The 21,816-nt window shown below is 41.1% G+C and overlaps 1 protein-coding gene across 1 annotated transcript in view; it reads left to right on the top strand.

Annotated features, from left to right (window-relative positions):
- Positions 1 to 6,240: 6,240 nt before the first annotated feature.
- The window catches only part of LOC139649494 (uncharacterized), a gene marked incomplete at its 3' end in the record, with an annotated part of 37,496 nt that continues 21,920 nt past the window's right edge, over positions 6,241 to 21,816 (top strand). The window contains exons 1-4 of the mRNA XM_071525909.1: positions 6,241 to 6,315; positions 10,722 to 10,835; positions 12,455 to 12,517; positions 17,086 to 17,256. Coding sequence (XP_071382010.1) covers positions 6,283 to 6,315; positions 10,722 to 10,835; positions 12,455 to 12,517; positions 17,086 to 17,256 — 381 coding nt within the window. The remainder of the gene's footprint in view (positions 6,316 to 10,721; positions 10,836 to 12,454; positions 12,518 to 17,085; positions 17,257 to 21,816) is intronic.

Raw genomic sequence — 21,816 nt, 5'->3', positions numbered from 1 at the left:
TTTTAAGGTGGAAAAAGAAGAAGCGGAAGAAAGCAATCTAATGCTATGCTAATAATAATAATAATGATAATAATAATAATAATAGGAATTTGTTACATATTTAATTATATCCAAAAAGTTATGGGTCAGTCTACAATTATAAATTGTAACTAGAAAAGGCTAAATTTTCTGAAGAAATTTTAAAGTGTGCTTGCCGTCCAAGCAACAGTAACTTTGAATTGATCTTTGCTAGAGTGCTGCTAAGTTGTGGGTAGGGTGTCGCCGGTGATTGCTAGGGTTTTGCTAGGTGGTTGCTAGGGTGTCACTAGTGGAACAAAGAGAATCCAAGGAAAAAATAATTGTGTTTCCACGATTTACAGTCACCGAGTTACGATCACCTCTAATCCACTTGTCCTCTTTGAACCAAATGACGACAACACCCAATTGCAGCAGCTGGATGTTGGTGACAGCCTCATACCGATCTGTCAGGCAGGTGTTCCTTTTGTGAGGGTCCCCATCGGCAACCACACAAAACATGATGTCACTCTGTCTCGCAAAACCGTCTTGGGGAGCATCGAGCCCATCGCTAAAATAGTACAGACAGATCAGCTGAACCCGGAGGAGCCATCAAGTAGTGTGGAGGTCAACAGCGCAGAACCCTCTGAAACTCAACAGGAAAGTGGAGGTGATGTGGCATTGAAATGGGACCCGGCAGTCGATGTGAGCCACTTGAATGAGGAGCAACAGAAAGTCGTGAAGGAAATGCTGCGGGAGGAGTCAAACGCATTTGCCCGGAACGATGACGATATGGGGTGTGTACCTACCTTGCAAATGTCCATCACGCTCAAGGACAAAACTCCTGTCCAGAGGTCATACACCTCCATTCCAAAACCCCTCTACAAGGAGGTAAAGGAATACATCGAGGACCTTCTAGCAAAAGGATGGATTGTGAAGTCTAAATCACCTTACTCTGCACCAGTTGTATGTGTGCGTAAGAAGGATGGCACACTAAGACTCTGTATCGATTATAGATTGCTGAACCAGCGAACTGTACCCGATAGGCACCCCCTCCCGAGAATCCAGGACCTCACTGATTCGCTAGGTGGGAACAGTTGGTTCACAATTCTGGATCAAGGGAAGGCGTACCATCAGGGATTCATGGCTGAGGGATCACGTCACCTGACCGCATTCGTTACCCCCTGGGGTCTCTACGAATGGGTGCGGATACCCTTTGGATTGACCAACGCACCAGCTGCGTTCCAACGAAGCATGGAAGAAATGCTCACTTCCCTTCGAGACGAGTGCTGCATTCCATATTTGGACGACATCCTGTGCTACGCCCAGACCTTTGAAGATCATGTGGAAGGGCTGAGAAAAGTCCTGAGAGCGCTGCAACGTCATGGAGTCAAGCTCAGACCCACCAAATGTGAACTTTTTAAGCCGGAGGTGAGATATGTTGGTCGATTGGTCTCGGCTGATGGCGTACGCATTGACCCCAAAGACCTGGAGGCTGTGTATGCCCTAAGGAACAAAACACCAGCCACTGTTGGATATGTTCGGAGAATAGCTGGGTTTCTGAGCTATTATCGCTCATATGTTCAGGATTTCTCCAGAATTGCAAAACCCATTTACGAGCTCCTGCAACTGAAGGCAAAACCTGGAGAGCAGTCACAGAGGAAACCTATGGGAGAGAAAGGAAAGGGTGCACAGTTACCATCCAGAACACCAGTAGAATGGACTGGGGAACATCAGGAGACCCTCTGTAAGCTGATTGATGTGCTGGCTAATCCACCTGTTCTCGCTTATCTGGATTTTGACTTACCTTTTGTTCTCCACACCGATGCGTCTGACAAAGGACTGGGAGCTGTTCTTTACCAGAGCCAGAATGGTAAACTCAGAGTCATTGGGTACGGTTCGAGAACCCTCACACCAGCAGAAAGGAATTACAGACTCCACTCCGGGAAACTTGAGTTTCTCGCCTTGAAATGGGCAGTCTGTGAGAAATTCAGGGATTACTTGTTCTACGCACCTTATTTTACCATCTACACGGACAATAATCCCTTGACGTATGTCATGTGTACTGCCAAGTTGAACGCAGTGGGCCATAGATGGGTTGGGGAGTTATCTGATTTTAGATTTGACATACGGTACCGACCTGGCAAAGACAATGTCGATGCAGATACTCTTTCGCGATGCCCACTTGACATCAACGAGTATGTAACAGAGTGTACAGAAGGGCTGTCCAGAGAAGCTGTCGCTGCTACATGGGGAGGCTGCAGAGCGGACAAAAACCAAGACGTTGCTTGGGTTGCTGCCATGGCAATATCACAAGGTGACCAGCTCGAGCCACGTAGCGGAGGGCTTGTGCCAGCCATTGATTTCGCTGAACTTCAAAAGGCTCAGAGGACAGATCCAGTGATCGGTGAGATTCTGAAAATGAAAGAATCAAGCAAAACACTTACCGATGAGATGAGACGAAATGCAACTGGAATAGTCAGAAAGATGATGTATGAATGGGGAAAACTCCAGCTTGAAGATGGGCTTCTGTACCGCAGGACAGCAGGGAGACGTCAGCTAGTCTTACCTGCCAGCTACAGGCCAATGGTCCTCAAACACCTACATGACGATATGGGCCATGTTGGCACTGAAAAAGTTCTCAGCTTAGCAAGGGAAAGGTTTTATTGGCCCTACATGAAGCGTGAGATTGAAGCTTATGTTACCAGACAGTGCCCATGCATAAAACAAAAGAAGCCAGTGACACAAGTGAGAGCCCCAATGTCCAAAATAACCACCAATTCACCACTGGAGCTTGTCTCCATCGACTATCTGCACTTAGAGCCCAGCAGAGGAGGCTATCAGTATATCTTAGTTGTAGTAGACCACTTTACTAGGTATGCCCAAGCCTACCCAACCCGCAATAAATCTGGGAAAACTGCAGCAGAGAAGATTTTCAATGACTACATTCCAAGATTTGGGTACCCCTCAAAGCTGCACCACGACCAAGGTCGTGAGTTTGAAAATGAACTCTTCCGGACACTACAAAAATTGAGCGGAGTGGGTCATTCAAGGACAACCCCTTATCACCCACAGGGAAACCCAGCGGAGCGGTTTAACCGGACCATCTTACAGATGCTTAGGACCCTTGAAGAAAAGGAGAAAGACAGATGGGGGGAGCACCTTCCCCAGATTGTACATGCGTATAATTGTACACGTCATGAGGCAACTGGGTACTCACCCTTCTTCCTACTTTTTGGCCGTCACCCGCGTTTGCCCATAGACCTGTTATTCAGGCTGACAACAGAGGGGGAACACAGAACACCAAGGGGTTACGCCGAAAAATGGGCTGAAAGGATAACCGAAGCTTACCGTATCGCTTCAGAAAACAGCAAACAGTCAAGTGCACGTGGTAAGAAGTACTATGACCGACACTTGAAAGGAGCAGTCCTCCAACCAGGCGACCGGGTGCTTGTAAGGAACCTGAGTGAAAGGGGTGGTCCCGGAAAGTTGAGGTCATATTGGGAAAGGACAATCCACGTTGTCAAAGAACAGATAAACAACAACCCAGTTTACAAGGTGGTCTCAGAAAAGGATGGATCCAAGTCACGTGTTCTACATCGCAATCTGTTGCATCTTGTCAACGACCTACCTGCTGACCTACCTCCATCGTCAGAGAAAGCCAGGGCACCACAAGAGAGGAGGAAAAGACAAACAAAAGCTGAAAGGCAGGACGAACAGAGACAGAGCAGTGAAACAGGCTCTGATGACGATGAGAACTCTACGTACTACCGGCTTAGATATACTGTGAGAGATGGAAATAGAACAAATATTTCACCTACCTGTGAACTTACCTGTGATTCTATGAGGAACCCAGCTCCTGCTGAACCCCGGAGAGCAGCCAGCAATCGAGAACCTGTAAGAGAGAGAGAACTTACCTTAATGGAAGAGAGACCTACAAAAATAACGGAAGAAGTCAGAGAATCAGGACAGAGGCTAAATGGAAAACAAGAATACTCCAACACTGAAACAGAGAGTGACTGTGGAAGTGTGAAACATAATGTGGAGGATGGAGGGTCAGCGCTTGCCCAGACCCCCCCTGTTGGAAGTGACGGTGAAGTTGATCAGCCTGTTGCAGAAGATGATGAACTTGGGCCTACCATGAGCCCCAATACTGATGACCAAACAAACTCAATCAGACGGTCCACTCGTAATAAACGGCCAGCAACACAATTCACTTACAGTACATTAGGCCAACCTTCACTTCAGTCACATCCTTCAGTTAACACTGTAGAAGTTTTTGGAGCACCATTCATGCCACTTTGGGGTATGCAGCCATACCACCCATCACCTTACTCTGTCCCACCAGCATATTACATGCCACCATCATACTTGACCCACCCTTACATTTTATCAGCACCTTACACCATGCCGGTTTACACATGCTGAGAGTCTATGAAGGGTGAAAGTCTTTTGAATGTTGTTGAATGTTGAATAGTTTTATGAATGGTGTGGGAACGAGTTAAGAGGTAGCCTAAATGTCAGGAGCCACTTTATTTTTGTTGGGAAGTGTGTGACGCACACAAATGTATGGTCACATTTTATGTTTGAAATTAGTGATGTATTTTTGAATGTGTGAACCAGATTTCATGCTGTATGGCTTTAATTTAAGCTTCCTAATTACGCCACTAGGAGGAGTTTTCGGTAAATGGGAGCGCTAGTTTGTAGAGTGGTGCCAGGCTTCCGTTCTTTAGACAGAGAAGAGCCTGCTTGAAGAATACAACTAACGTCTCCTGTCTCTGCTTTTTCTTGTTCTAAACAGGTTAGTAATGCATATTATCCTCATCCAGTGCACGGGGTGTAAAGATTACATGTCTAACTGTATTATTATGAAGTTTGATGTCGAATGGGTTGGTAGAAATACCTGTTTAGTGTAGTAGGAATTTTCTTGTTGTCTATAATGGACGCATGCTAGCTTTTGAGTGAAAGTAGGCCTGTGAGAAAATGGCGATCACGCCGTCAGTATTTTTCTTTGTCATTTTTATGGCTCCTTGACACTTTTATTTTTTTAAGGAAACGGTTAAGATTAGGTGCTAACATAACATGCAAGTGGAAAATGTAAGGTATAGATGTTGAAGATTAAGTTATTTGAATGTTTACATGTTACCCGATTACCTCACTGTAGCCGCGTTCAGAAGGGTGAGTTGTGGTTGTCCTATTACTGAATTTAGAATGTGAATTTGTTAAATGTTACCTACAGTACTTACCTGTTATATTTGCCATATCAGTTTTCCTGTTACTGTGTTTAGTTGTTTTTGTTTTGGATCAGTAGGCTGCTTCATTTATACTTTTAAAAGAACGGATGTTGATAATTTCAATGCCTACAAAAGGGGTAGTGATTGAATGTGGTTTAGCTACCACAGGAAATTTACACCAGCACTTGGTGGACTGCTTGCACTTATATTAGTGATTCATTTTCATAGATTCATAGTAACTACAAAAGATCTGTTAATTCAGATGCTTGAGAATGGAAAATTAATAGTTTTGTATGTGAATATGGAATTCAAGAGATGTTATGGAAATCCATTTTTGTATTTTTTGTGAAAGATTATTTTGATATAAAAAAGGAAAGACAAGACAAACCAAATGGGTTAGAAGAGAAAATGAAATGTTTAATAAAGACAGAGAAGAGCCTGCTTGAAGAATACAACTAACGTCTCCTGTCTCTGCTTTTTCTTGTTCTAAACAGTAATTACCTGTTCACGGGTATCTCATGCCTGGGACCTGTAACACGTGCACAACTTTTGTCCGGAAGAAGTAGAAAATAAGAAGTATGTGAGATTTCAAAAGTACTCTACTTCCATTCTCAAAATCAAAAATGTCTGGTGATCTCACAGCTCAGGCAGAAATTACCACCAGCCAGAGTCCAGGCTTCCTGCAGCGAGCTTTTTAGTCGCTTCAAAGTCTTTTTTGGCAAGTTGGGGTGGGACTCAGAAGGAGGAGGAGGTGGTCGAGAGGAAGGACAAGTGAGGAGAGCTGGTAATACAGTCACACACACCCTCCCACTCTCCCTCTCTCTCTCTCTCTCTCACTCCCTCTCGATGGAGATGGCTAAGCAGCACGGCTGAGCATCAAGCCACTTCATCCGTCTCGGTCGGACACACTGCGCTCTCCTCCTGTTCTCTCCGGTCTCCGGCGCTGCCAAGCATCTGGAGTGTGATACAGGCTTATCTTTGCCAAAGACAACACCTCTGCTCCAATGACTCTAATAGTGGACTTTACTCTTTTCTACTTGCCCAGGTCAGCCAGATGAACACACACAAACTAGAACTTACAGCCAAGGTAAGAATCTTCATCGCACACATCCCTCACCATGCGGCTGGTTTGTTAAGAATTGCTGTAAATGTGCCTTCACTTATCCTGAATTACCTGGCTCTTGTAAAAAATACAAAAGTGCTAAGTTTGAATCATACTTTCACCAGTTCATCAGTTCATCGGCTCTCACTCACCTCATGGCACTGACTCTCTTGTGATAGTGTGAATTCTAGCTAATTCCTTCTGTAACAGTCTATGGCGTGATAACTGAGCATGTGAGGCACACGTCTCGACCAACAGGCATACAAACAGAAGAGAGTCATTATTGCATGTGAAGGGATGAACATGGATTACAGATGTTGTTTCTGAAAAGTCCCAACAGATTTTTTGTGAGAAGGAATGTGAATCGCTGGTTGCCATCTCCCCCCTCTCTCTAAAGCCAGACCCGGGGAGTCAGGAATTTCTAAAGCATCCTCTGTCACAGACTGAAAATACTGTTCACAGTAGAGAAGTACGTTCTTTGACTTCCTTAATCCAGTGATTCTCAAATGTCTTCATATCAAGGACCCCTAATTTAGCATACATTAGGGCCACGGACCCCCATTTGGTGAGATTTTGTCTCCTGAACCCAAATCTGAGAATACTTATATTGTTCGATATGACTTTGTCCAGAATTCCATGACTATCTGTACTGTAGGCAGAGAGATAACAGTGAATCTAAAAAATCTAAATAGTCATTCTTCTACATTCTCTGATTGTGTTAACTTAAATAATGGTGAAGTTTAACATTAGATCAATTTGCTGGGCACCCCCTGGAACCCCCTCAAGGACCCCTGGTGGTCCCCGGACCCCACGTTGAGAACCACTGCCTAAATCAGTTGCCTCTTTTTTCACACATTTCTGTTCACTTTGACTCACAGCTCCCTTGTGCCTTGCCTTTGCGCAGCATGCTTGAGTTCTGTGAAAGCCTATGAATCACACTGTCTCTATGTATGACGGGAAGGTGGGTGTGAGAATTGGATTAAGATGATGTTCAGAGGAACTGAGTCACACAGAAGCTGCAAACTCACAGGAGACAGGATTTCTTGAAAGAACATGTCTACTTTGTGATTTGGGAGAAACTGATGTTGGTCTAAGAAATGTTTGTTGTATAGCAAAATGACTTCTGTCTGTGGGAATCTGTTTTGGTTATAGATAATTATGGAAAAACTTGAACTATGTTTTAGAAAGGGCAGTTTCCATATTGCTTGCTTCATTTCTAAAGCATGGGGAAAAAAGGCAGGATATTCAGTTTGTGTGATATCTGAGTTTGCTGAATCTTCGTTTTTTTTTTTATAATGTACAACCATGTAACTTATTGGTAGTGTCATGTAAGTCCATATGGGCTGGGAACATTGTGTTTTTCACAAAGATTAACTTTTCATACTTCTTGCAACCAGTGGCTGTTAATTGAAGAGCAATATAAGGCTTCCAATATCCTGTTTGGCTTTTGGTTCTGTGTGGCGGGGGCATAATGTTGTGCGTTATTGCCCCCGAAATTAGATTCAGTTTTACCACTCTTTTGGTTTTATGGTGTGTCGGGGATGGCGGGGATAAGTGCTGCCATTTGGGAAGTTCTCTCAGTAATGTTCGCAACAGATCTGGTGACTACATTGTAACGTTTTTACTAGGCGGCTGGCCAGAGAACAAGATGCAAGGAGCACAAATTACACACAGTAATCTGCTTTGCTTAGGAGGCTTAGACGGCAGGATGATTCATGAACAAAAAATACGATCAGTTGCTGCTGTCTGTGTGAAAGTTGTTTAATTAGACTTTTCCTGCTCTGTCTCTTGCCTCATTCTGCGGTGAGGAAATATCTGGGCAACAATTGGCTTATTTAATCTCTATTGTGAGTCAGCTAAACAAATCCTTGACTCAAATTCAAGTTAAAATAAGTAGGATGATTCCCATGAAAAAGCACCCAATTTAGGAGAAAGGATGCTGCGGATGTGTGACAACACAGGTCTCTGCTACAGCTTAGGGTGGCCTGCAATTGACATAAATAATAAAGTCACATTGTCACAATAGAGAGGAAGTGAAGAGGTAATACAGTATATCACCATGGAAAATACTGGAATAATAATATTGCTTTGTCATTTGCTATTTTGGCAAATATAGCAAGGCGTAGTGTGGGGGAGCTACAAAGGCTTTTTAGCCTTTGTAGCTGAAATGTGGTGTGACTTGGGGCGGGCTTGAAATGGATGAGTACGGATGAGTAAGGCCTGTGAGTTTTAAAGGCAGAAATCTCACCATCTGGCCAAGTAATCATCCAATTATTGTTGAATATGTATAATCCTTTAATGGCTGAGAGTTTTCTACAGTCATTGATCAATAACCCTATCAAACTCCTCATTTCAACCCTATCAACTCCGTCATTGTGAGATATGGCACAGTAAAAAATCGTACTTAATGCACCATTAACTAGGGCTGCAACTAACGATTATTTTCATTGTCAATTAATCTGTCGATTGTTTTCTCGATTAATCGATTAGTTGTTTGGTCTATAAAATGTCAGAAAATGGTGAAAAATGTGGATCAGTGTTTCCCAAAGCCCAAGATGACGTCCTCAAATGTCTTGTTTTGTCCACAACCCAAAGATATTCAGTTTACTGTCATAGAGGAGGAAAGAAACCAGAAAATATTCACATTTAAGAAGCTGGAATCAGAGAATTTTGACTTATTATTCTTAAAAAATTACTCAAACCGATTAATCGATTATCAAAATAGTTGGCGATTAATTTAATAGTTGGCAACTAATCGATTAATTGTTGCAGCTCTACCTTTAACATCTTAACACCTTCTATCTTAGCAGCAGTGCTACATTACAGACAGCAAAGGGCAAATACCCAGGTAGTCCTCTTTAAGTTGTGCTATTTATATGTTGGTTGTTTTAATTGCTGTGCAAGTGAAGCCTGTACTGTTGCATGGTTACTGTGGTCACTTGGATAGCTGGAAGTATCCAAGTGAGGCCACAACTGTAACAGGCACGGAGAAGTTAATTCTAAATTAGACCAGGCAGGAGCTTACAAACCAGTGAAGAATACCAGCTGTACGTCTGTGAGAACAGGAAAGTTATGCAATGAGTACATCCACATGCAATGAGTACATCCACCCGAAAGATCTCTTCATAAGTTCATAAGCTCACTAATCATGCCAGTGAAAGTAATTTCTCCATCATCCAGTGTTGAGGACATGTATGGGGACATAATTAGTCAGCTAGCAAGGACTAGTTACTAAAATCTGAATCTAATCCAACACCAATTACTATTTACTGTTTAGATGAACTGTGGTTCCTTATTGCTTAGGACCTCTCTTTTGGTGTTGGCCCATTGAAAAGGTGAGTACTGTGCACCATGAAGAGTTTGGTATTTATTTACTTAATGCATATATTGTTTATTTAAGCTATCTTTCAAGAAATATTTCACACAACCCTCCTGAGAGAAATCCTCAATATGCATGGCAAAGGCACAATTGTTATGGTTGTAATAAAGTCAGAGAAGCCATCAGATGTGAATTCAAGGCATTGCTCCTCTAATGTCTATTTGTACAGTAGGAAAGGGACCAGATCAAGGGCCACTTTTTAATTATTTCAACTTCTATCAGTCATGAAGTAATCTGGAATGTAACTGTAATCCCTGAAAGAGTCATTTGCATCAGTGATGTAACCTGGCTATGAGATAGTGGAGCTGCAGCAACCTTCAGCTGAACCTCACCCTTACACTTCACTTATGTTGCACGTACGTTATCTTTGAAGGAATATCACGAACATCAGCGACCACCCACATGGTTGACAAGGAATGCAGTATTAAATGGTAAATGCTAAATGTTTAAACTGTCTATGCCTCTGCCTTTTCTCTCAATTGCCATTGTTGATCGTACAAGCAAGCCTCTGTGGTAAGCAGCGGTTAAATTAGGGCTCCATAAAAATTCTGTTTCCGTGGATTGAGTTTCATCCCACAGTGGTTGGATCATCTATTTTTTTGTTTTTTAAATTCAGTTGGCTTTAATACATTGGAAAAGCTTATAAAAAGCAAAACAGAGGGAATTATATCCCTGTCTCTTTCAATTCTTTTTTTTTTTTTTTTTTGACTCAGAAAATCAACTTGTATCTTGTGAGGAAGTTAACATTCGGTCTGTGGTAATATACATAGCTGGCGTAGAAGTCATCCATGGTTTCATAGTCATTCCAGTGGAAACACTAGTGGTCTGAACATTGGTTAAATCTCATTCCAGCTCTGGATGCTCGACCCACCCCCTCACTTTCCCCTTACCACACTGTTTCCCTCCCTCTCTCCTTACATGTTGCCCATTTGAAATGCTCATTTAGGGGATGGGCTTGAATATGTATGGTATGCATGATAACCCTTTGTCCTTTTGTCTTATGCAACTCCAGGCCCGGCATCTGTGCTTCCTGCTCCTCCTTTGCTTGCGCCTGGCGTGGGGTGGTGTCCCTGGTCCATGTCGACACTCGTTAACAAAGGATCACCTCCTGAGCCTCAATCGCCTGGTGAGAGCTCACCCATACAACATGCCCTTTGGGGACCCCACATAGGAAGGTCAGAGAATCATGATGCCACTGTAGCCCAAAGCATCGCATGGAGTCGGCTTACCAGTGTGCATCAGACAATAGCTCGATAGAAAACAGAGCCACAGCTAGTCAAAAGCATGGACAAAACACACATTTTGCCATTGTAATCAGGCCTGAGAGCTGGTAGACATGATCGACTTTAAAAATCTTTTTCATGACACGTCATTTGACCATTCTCAAATTTGCGTTAAGGTCCAAAGATAAAGGAGTTCAATTATAGCTATTGTTTTAGTTTTGTTGGATAAGTTTCAATCACTGATCCAAGTCACTGGGCTTCTGTCAGTCTTCTGTCTTGCTCTGTATTGCTTTAAAAAAAATGTTATAAGACATTTAATGACATAGATTTGGCTTTTTAAGAGGCTTTTTTGAAATGATAAATGAAAACATTAATGCTGGGTTGCACCAACACGGTTTCATTTGTTCTAAGACCGAGGTCAAGAAAACAGACGTAAAAGCGACGATGTAGGACTTCAGCTGTGAGAAGCCTTTGACAGTTTAGTGCAAGTGAAGGAGAGGAGTCCAACTACTTTTATACTCAACTGCTGAGCCTTGTGCTTGGGCTGAGTCTGTCCCTTACTTTTTTGCAAGGACCTCTCTCATTTTCCTCTATCCACCTCAAAAATGCTGCCATTATGAAAGTTAAACCACTTCAACTGTTAAAGTTAATATTATCAAAGTTTATATTGGAGTTTAAGGTTTTAGAGCATCATGATCATAGTTAATTTAGGTTTCAAGTAAAAACTAGATTTAAAAGGTTTAATTTAATATTGCTAAATCTTAATATTGCTTAATCTTAATCTAATTACTAGACTACAAACTATACAAAACGCTGCTGCCAGGGTCTTAACTAAGACCAAAAAAAGCGATCACATAACTCCTGTATTACGTGATCTGCACTGGCTACCCATATCTTTTAGAATAGATTTTAAAATACTAAATGGTTTAGCACCTTCTTATATTTCACACAGTTTATCATTCTATCTCCCTACACGAGCCCTCAGGTCCTCAGATGCCTGTCTCTTAAACATTCCCAAGGTCAGCAAGAAAATTGGAGAGGCTGTTTTCTCCCACTATGCCCCGAAACTGTGGAATAGCTTACCTTTAGGTATTTAAGTGGCAGACTCACTCCATATTTTTAAACAAAAATTGAAAACATACTTGTTTACCTTAGCTTACAAATAGTAATACTGTCTACTTTTGCTTTGCCAATTTGATTGTTCCTTCGATGTGATTTCTCTGTACATCTTGTTCTCTTTTTTCTTTTTTCTCTCAATACATTGACTGGATACTATGTCACTTTTATCTGTTTTCTTTTGCCATCCTGTAAAGCACTTTGAGCTACTGTCCTTGTATGAAAGGTGCTCTATAAATAAAATGCATTATCATTATCATTAAAATAGGTTTAAAGTTCGCTGCAACAGAGTTGTGAGTGAGTTTAAACCTTGTTGGTGCAACCCACTCTTTAGCCTCTTAAGCAAACTGGCCTTTGACTGTGGCTTTGAACTGATCCTCTCAACTTCCTCATGTTTACTTCACAGATTGACAACCAGTTGGACAATGGCTGTTCAATAATCTATTCGTTCACAGAGCGCCAGAGTTTGGTGAGTAGATGTAGATGTCTTGCTGTCTTTGTAGTAGAGGTGTACAGAGACATCATTATCTGTATCTGTATCTGTTCAACCAACGAAATTATCTGTCTCTGCATCTGTATTCGGATAGAAGACCGGAAGTGGTCGTGGTTTATACCGGAAGTCACGTTAAATCGGGCAAATGTTGTATTTTCTAACCTAATATTCATTGGCAATGCAATTTTTGTGCCTTCAAAGCATCAAATTGATTTAATATTGGCATATAATTAATTATGAAATATATTTCCACATCCTCATCCTGTACTTTTTATCTCTCTCTCTGGCTGTTTTTTATTTTTTATTTTTAACTAAACTAAGTTTTATGAACTGTCTGAACCCCACCACCAACCCCCTCTTTAACTGGGGGACAGGGTTAGTGTTAGTTACAATTAGTTACAATTGCTGGGGGTGTTGCAGAGTCCATTGCTAGCTTCACAAATCACTTGTTGCTGTCACTTGAACTTGTTGCTGTCTGTTTAAATAACCATGAAATACTTGGTAGGGTGTTAGTGGACACAAAGTCAAAATTCCATGAAACCTATGGCTGATACATACAGCATGTTACATCTTAAACGGATGAATATTGACAGAAATACAAGGTAAAACTGTTTTTTTCAATATTTTGACTGAGTTTTTTAAATGGAGGAAATTAACGCATACAGCTAAAAACTACAAGTTCTAAGCTTCATTTTGATGTATAGGTTGTGGAGGTTTGAAAGAAATCCAGCTGCCACACCAGGCTTTTGTCTTGCTAGCTCCCGCACCAGACTCGGTGGGGGCGACTTAGGGGCTCCGTACGAGCAACTTCGCATAGAAGAAATATCTGTTTCCATCGCATTATTTGTGCTTTCCCGAATAACGTATTCGGGTACATCCCTACTCTGTAGTGCATCTTTCACATGAGTTGCTCTATGCAGATCACAACAAGAAAATCATCCAGCAAACATAAATTAAAGCAGCCATTGTTGCCATTGAGGTTGCACTCAGTTCAGAGGCTCCGTCCATTTTCCATCCTGCAATCAAATCTCATGTTATGTCTTTAAGGAAACAAATTCCGACTAAAGGGTACCTGGTTGCTTTGTGGATGGCCTGGGGAATGATTCTTGAATTCTACATAAGACACACATCACATTAAACATCATGTAACAACATTACCAGTCAATCATTCAATTCAAAGGAATTGAATAAAAGACAGACCATACAATCGTGTAGGAATAAAATGTCAAGCAAGAGGTGATGACAAGCAAATGACAAAGTAGTGTGCAAGGTCATACAAAGCTTTTTTTTTTCCACATTATAAAATAGATGGCAGCCTTAAAGTGATGTTGAACTTTGGTAGTACCTTGAATTGTGTAGCTTCTTGGACATGATATAACCCCAAAATCTGCAATTCTGTTATCTGTTGCTCCCATTGTGAAAACTAAAGTGAAACTCACATGTAACAGTAACTTGATAACTCTGCCCTACAAACTTTAACGGGTAAAGGTAATTTAACCAATAACCGTGTCAGAATGCTTCATTGAATTGAACTGAATTTAATCTGTAAGTGTAAATAGTATTTGCACTATATTCACTCCATATCTCATGTGAAGGGAATTCGTTTTTGCATTTAGTTTCTGCATGTTCAGCAGCCAACATGAATAGAGCTGAATGGGAGGATGAACCTGACAAGACCAGGCTGCAGTAATTAACTGACTGGAGAAAAATAGTGCCATTTTGTTTGATCCAATATTATATTGAGTCTAGCAAAGCTCAACGTCTTTAAATGAATCATCTGAAAAGCCAGTTTGCGTTTGGAAAGTTTTTAGCTGTAGCTTGTAGGCATCTAACAATGAAGCTATCGGTCAGTCCAAGTGTTAGTCCAAGCCAACACTCCAGTGTCCATCTAGCCACTATGGTAGTCAGATCGCCACCACACAGCTGCCTGATTTTTGCTGTCTTTGATATCATCAATCACTCCTTTAACCAAACCTATCACATATCCTACCTTTCTTCCTATTTTGAAAATGTGAAGAACATCCATATAACCTTGTCTTGTCTTTTCCTGAGACCTCAGACCTAGACCCAGGACTGACCGATTAAAATCATTCATAACATATTCCTTTAGTTCAACTTAAACGACATGACAGTGATTGACAGGTGATTGACAGTGGTCTAAGGCTTGTACCGTGTAAATGTGATGTCCTGGGCTTGAATCTGGCTTGGGACCTTGTCACCAAGTCATCACCCTCTCTCTCCCAGTCTTTCCTGTCGCTCTCTACCTTGTACAATCCAATAAAAGGTGAAAATGTCCAAAAAAATTGAATCTCTCTTTATCTTAAAGTAAAAATATATAAAAACTTTTGATGACTAAAAGTTCTATATTCATACTTTAGATATACATGTATACTAAACTATATGTAATTTATGCTAAAATGTTAGCATGCTCACTGGACAGAGCTATGTACCAAAGTGACACAGAGATTATTTTGATGCCAGTCCTCTTGTCAGATATTGGGTAAGGTGACCAATGGGCCAAACTCCCGAAAAGTTGTAGCAGTCATTTAACAGGTAACGCTTTATTTTCTGGGTCCACAATTTCCTAACAATTAACTAGAAAGGAACTGTTTCCTGGAAAGAACCATGAAATGATGTAGTAGTTATATGGAAAATCTAACCAGTCTCCTGGAAAGAACTGCAAAACTATAAACTATTTACTGGAAATATAATAGGTACAGGCCAATTGGGTAAACCAAGTCATAATTCATATAATTTTATAAGATAGTTATTTGTTGAATTCCATAACTACTGCATCATTTCATGGTTCTGTCTTTGAAACACCAAAATAAATTACCAGGTACTTAACAACTACCAAATACCACTGAACTCTTTCTCTATTTTCCCTATAATTAGTACATAATGTAATGTTTCTTTCCAGGAAACTTACTAAGAAATTCACAGTTCCTTTCTAGGAAATTATTAGGAAATTGCGGACCCGGAAAATAAAACGTTACTGTTTAACAGGCTGCAGGTGAAGAGCAGGGTGTCAAAGTGTAAAACTGGTCAGAAGTGAAAGAGGTGTGAGTTGCTGCTAATACTGTGTTGAAAACATAAAATCAGTATGAGTGGTAAGGAGAAGTGTGAGAGCAGCCAGGAAAGACAGCCAGAGCCAACAGATAGTAAAGACAGTGTTTTTTCATAGTGTGATGTGAAGGGTGGCAGATGAGTCTGAAAGATTGAGTTTAATTTGACCTGTTGAATATTTTGACAGACATGGTTAAGAGAATTGTTCAAGCCACAGTAAATGAGAGACATATAACTTCAAGATAAAGTATCCAGGATGCAGATAGCTCTTCATGAAAGTCAAAACCCTAAAGAATATTTCAAATAAAACCAAACAAATTGGCATCTGTGATGAATTTTTTTTTTAAACTAATCTCAGTCCTCAGAAACTGTATTGCTTCATTTCACCATTTCCTGTTTCACTGGGGTATAAATATGAGGTTGCACACATGTAAAATCCCTTTGTCATCCATTACCATGGGGAAAACCAAAGAAGCTTTCAACTCAGAAGAGACAGATGGTTGTTGACTCACAAAAATCAGGTAATGGATATTTAAAAAGACATAAACAGTTGTAAATACCACTAAGCACAGTCGGGACAATGATCAAAAAGTTTCAGAAGTCTGGAACAGTTGCAAATTTGCCAGTAAGAGGAAACATGTGCATATTGTCCCACTCACAGTGAGGAAGATGGTGAGGGAGGCAAAGGAGAACCCGCAGTGTCAGAATTGCACAGTATAGTGGAATCTTGGGAATATCAAGTTTCAAAATCAACTGTTGGACAACACCTCCATGTCAACAAGCTCTTTGGAAGGGTTGCACAACCCATAAATTGAAGAGGCCTGAATTTAACTTTTTGGCCATGCACAACATGGCAAAAGACAACTGCATACAAAGAAAAGCAGCTGATCCCCACAGTAATAGTAGTATAGTAGTGATTGATGCTTTGGGGCTGTTTTGCTGCTAGTGTCCTGGTGGTCCCTGGACCCTGTGTTGAGAACCACTAATGTAAAGGATGCGATCATAAGAGCACATTGATGGTCTCAGTAATTCACCGTTTCAGTTTGGTAGTGTACAAGGAAAAAACAGACTTTTCTACACACCTTTCATGTGCGTAATACTCACCAAGAATGTGTTTTGGGTAAATACAGTTCAAACATTCCCCAAAGTCACTCCAAACGGGCTGATATGAGATCAGTTTTGCAACCTCCACCTATGTAATGCATGCCAGTTGATGGTGGCCAGAGGTGAATTCTGATAAAACCACACACACAAAAGCTCTTCTTCCTTCTTTGTTTCTCTGTGGCTTCACTCCTTTAATCCGTACAGGCACAAGCAAACACAGAAATGAATACAAATGCCAACATCCACTCAAAGAAACTGATCTGCATTTTAACATACTGACCTATTTGTATCTTGTTAAAAAAAGACTGTATAATACTTATATGCTAAGGTGCAGAGGTACTTCTAAAGCTGATCTTCAACTTTTTGTGTTATAGAGTAAAGTCTGTTACATCAAAGCAGCCTTTCCACAAATCCTGGAGCTTCTGAACACACATTTCCAGTATGCCAGGAAGTCGGACAATAGAAGATATGTCAACACCCTGAAGAAGGTTATCTACAATCTCTACTCTCATAGATGCATACCTGAGATCAATGAAGAGATTGAGGTAAGCTTACAGTTCAATAAAATAATAATTTATTTAAACCTGCAATAAGCAAAATCAGACTGCATAACCAATCCTGAAACTAATTTCATAGAGATTCCATTCCATTGGTTTATAGACATAATGCTATAAACCAATGTCCACACAGCAGCCAGCTGTGTTTTCACATCTTTTCTAAAGCTTGTTGTCAAATTCCGCTCCTGAACTAAGCTCCTCCCGGCCCATTCAGTAGTAAAAACTAGCTTTTCACCAGAATCTCATAATGGCGGAATTGATGAAGCGAGGGAGTAAACTTGTTAAACTAGTAAACTTGCTACCTACCTCTTCACTTGTCATTGTGGGACATGTAACCTTCAGCGGGAGAAAGTTCCGGTAACCGGCGAGACTTATGAGCAGGTACGTTTAGCTTAGCTATTAGCGTTTAGCATTCCGTTTGTCCTTCGTAGGCCTCCGTAGGGTAACTTCAGGTTTCAGTGTCTTGATCAAGAGCACTTTGACAAGACACACTGGCTGTTGCAGGGATTGAACCTGCAACCTTTTGGTTGCTGGATGGTCTCTCCATCCATTAAGCCACATAGATGATCCTTTACCTGACGAACATCGTGATGGGGATCGCAACATTGTCAATTAATATAACTGTTGGGAGCAACGAGAGTCGATGCCTGTGGTGTACACAGTTTGGCTCAGCACAAAAAAAATGGGATGTGCATAAGGACTATTTAACTGTTAGATGTAACAATCCATACAAAAACCCACATCCATACAGTACATTAATTCAACCACCCATACATAATGGGACTTCCAAAATCTTGAGTAACAGATGAACAGATAGAGGTATAGATGGATGACTGGAAAAACAATTATCTGGGTTCAATTATAAGGGATAGCACATTAAAGTACAACCCCTGCCTAGAATGGTTTTCCATGTCACAGAAACAAACCAAACATGCAAAAGTCAGAAAACATTATATCACATTAAAATTCAAGAAAAAACACAAGCCCCTTGAAAAGGAACTGAAATGAATGGAATAGGAATGGAAATAGAAAAGGATAAAAAACTAGAAGATAAATTGTGTGGGCTAGCTGAAAGCACATGAATTGTTGTATACGTAAATACAAACATACATGTAATCCCAAATTTACACACATGATCACCTTTTTACATACCTCCATGCATACAAACTGACATACATGTATATACACGTAAAAATACACACACACAGTGTGCAAAGTTTCATGTCTCTAGGACCAATGGTTGCACTGACTTCTGAGCTTTTGTAATGTTAATGTTTGACCAATTACAGCACCATCTGGAATATTGTTGGCATAATTGATTCCACACATCTATGCAAGTAGCTGCACAATTGAATGTCTGAATGGAGTTAATATCTTGAAGCATGTTGGAGTTATGCAAGTCCAAAATTTTGGATGGAAGAATAATTAAAGAAAGAATGAAAGAAAATAGGAAACAACTACCACAACATAGATCAAGTTGCCCTTGTTTTTTTTATCATCATCTTCACCATCACCACTAACCACTAACACCGCCATCATTATTTTTATGACTATGCATTTTTTAAAATAAATCTGTCATGGGTTTTGCTTCCAGATTATTTTGTTTTTTAGCATCGCACTTGAATGTTTTAAGTTATTCACTGAGCCTGATGTCTGAGCCTGAATGAAAACTTTCTGCAATAGATCACAACATTCAACAGCAGTGCCGTGACCTGACGCCAAGTTCAACTTAACATACTTGTATAGCGCTTTATCACAAGCATGTCTCAAAGGTCTTTATAGAGAATGACCTTAACTAGATCTTTCTGATCGACATTCAACCACAGAACAGAATGATATAAAACAAACACCAGGAAAAGCACAAGACACAGAAAAGCAGATTTTATCAAGACATAACAGCCTACCTGTTCTACATAGCCTAACCTACCTGACACCACCAGCCTTAGACCCTCAATGCATACAAGGAACAACTTCCAAGAAAACCTACTTGACCACAAAAAATAAAACACCACAGCTTTAACCAGTGGGATCTTACAGTGTCCACTAGCCTTGTATGGTGTCTGTGCTTGGTACACTATGAGCTATGGTACACTATGTTCATTTCACTACCATCGTCTCCAATGTCGTTTCCGAGAATTTGGCAGTACATCCAACCGGCCTCACAACCGCAGACCATGTGTAACCACGCCAGCCAAGGACCTCCACATCCGGCTTCTTCACCTGCCAGATCGTCTGAGACCGGCCACCCGGACAGCTGACGCAACAGTTGGTTTGCCAAACCAAAGAATTTCTGCACAAACTGTCACAAACCCTCTCAGGGAAGCTCATCTGCATGCTCGTTGTCCTCACCAGGGTCTAGACCTGACTGCAGTTCGTCGTCGTAACCGACTTGAGTGGGCAAATGCTCACCTTCGATGGCGTCTGGCACTTTGGAGAAGTGTTCTCTTCACAGATGAATCCCGGTTTTCACTGTACCGGGCAGATGGCAGACGTATGGTGTATGGCGTCGTGTGGGCGAGCGGTTTGCTGATGTCAACGTTGTGAACAGAGATCCTGAGGCCCATTGTCATTCCATTCATCCACCGCCATCACCTCATGTTGTAGCATGATAATGCACGGCCCCATGTTGCAAGGATCTGTACACAATTCCTGGAAGCTGAAAACATCCCAGTTCTTGCATAGCCTGCATACTCAGCAGACATGTCACCCATTTGGCATGTTTGGGACGCTCTGGATCGGCGTGTACGACAGCCAATATCCAGCAACTTGGCACAGCCATTGAAGAGGAGTGGACCAACATTCCACAGGCCACAATCAACAACCTGATCAACTCTATGTGAAGGAGGTGTCGCACTGCATGAGGCAAATGGTGGTCACACCAGATACTGACTGGTTTTCAAAAAATGCATATCTGTAGCCCTAGTCATGTGAGATCCATAATTCAGTGCCTAATAAATGTCTTTTTTCAAGATAACACTGCACATTTTAGAGTGGCCTTTTATTGTGACCAGCCCAAGGCACACCTGTGCAATAATCATGCTGTTTAATCAGCATCTTGATATGCCACACCTGTCAGGTGGATGGATTATCTTGGCAAAGAAGTGCTCACTAACACGGATTTAAACAAATTTGTGAACAAAATTTGAGAGAAATAAGCCTTTTGTGTGCATAGAAAAAGTCTTAGATCTTTTATTTCAACTCATGAAAAATAGGAGCAAAAACAAAAGTGTTGCGTTTATATTTTTGTTCAGTATATATGACATTCTGTGCTCTCGGAACCCCCCGTTCCGAGAGCAGACTGAATGACACACACTCACATGTCCAACACAAAAGACCTCCCGCCACGCTCAATACACAACATTCCTCCTAATAGACGCACCAGACTCTCACATCCAGGTGAGAGCAGACACTGGGACAATATAGTATCGTCCACCAGTTCACCCTGTTTTTATCTACTGATCCCCTGCAACGATAAGCAAGCCTATCTTGATCTCGACTCTGGGAACCAGGCGCCAAAGAAGCTCAATACTAAACAAGTTGTTTCATGGGAATTTGGACACTGGACAGCAGAACCGATGTGGAACACTCCGCATATTCAGCATTGATATAGACAGTCGGCTAACCAGCAATGGATTCAAGGAATGCACCACAGGACAAGCTGTGCTTTGCAACAGACTTGCCTCAGTGACACCCAAACACTGTCATTATGCGAAATAAGACGACAGCAAACATGTGGCTTGGACACACACACACACACACACACACACGCGCACGCACGCACACACACATATGACCGGGACCCCCCTGGGGTTCCCACCATAACAACCACATCAAGTCAAGTTTATTTATATAGCCCTTTGTCAAAGGACCATGATTTAAACAGACTGCAATGCAATATTCTTGCAACTTCTCCACCATAGAAACATGGTTATTTTATGTTGTCGTACTCTGTGGATGCAATAATAGCAACTTGTCCTATTGGTAAGCTCATAAAGTTATGATTTAGTCAGTTAATGGACAAACATGATTACTCCACCAATCGTGGGTCTACAGGTCCCGCATTTGGTATCATCATGCTTGCTTTGATCTGAACTTTTAAATCTGCCACCAGAAATGTACCATGACCAAGTATACAAATTTGCTTAAAATAATAATGAAACATAAAATTTCAAATGTTGGACAGGCTAATAAGTAGGTGGAAACATCACTCCCGCAGTATGGGGAAACGTTTTGATTTTTTTATGCCAATTTTTTTGTTTTTCAATAAAAAAATTTTCAGTGCCAAGATTGTTTTTTTCAGTTAAGTTTTTGTTTTCAATGCCAATTCAATAAGGTACAGGGGCAGGGCTTCCTTGCATGTAAAAACTCACTTTAATCCTTTTTTGACATGTGGACACAATTACTTCCGTTAGAAGTGGCACATCTTCCAAAAGTCAAGAACAAAAACCACAAAACATTCAGGTACTAACTTACACACAACACGTTTCAGCCAAACTACTACTACTACTTCAGGCAGTGTAAAAAAGCTAATTCCAATTCAATGCCGCA

Source organism: Centroberyx affinis, unplaced genomic scaffold (genome assembly GCF_046629955.1).
Source record: "Centroberyx affinis isolate AG114_WGS23_722 - 3 ecotype Tasmania unplaced genomic scaffold, CSIRO-AGI_Caff_v1 ptg001357l_1, whole genome shotgun sequence".
NCBI lineage: Eukaryota > Metazoa > Chordata > Actinopteri > Beryciformes > Berycidae > Centroberyx > Centroberyx affinis.
Note: the sequence above shows the minus strand (reverse complement) of the source record. Positions and strands in the feature narration are given on the sequence as shown.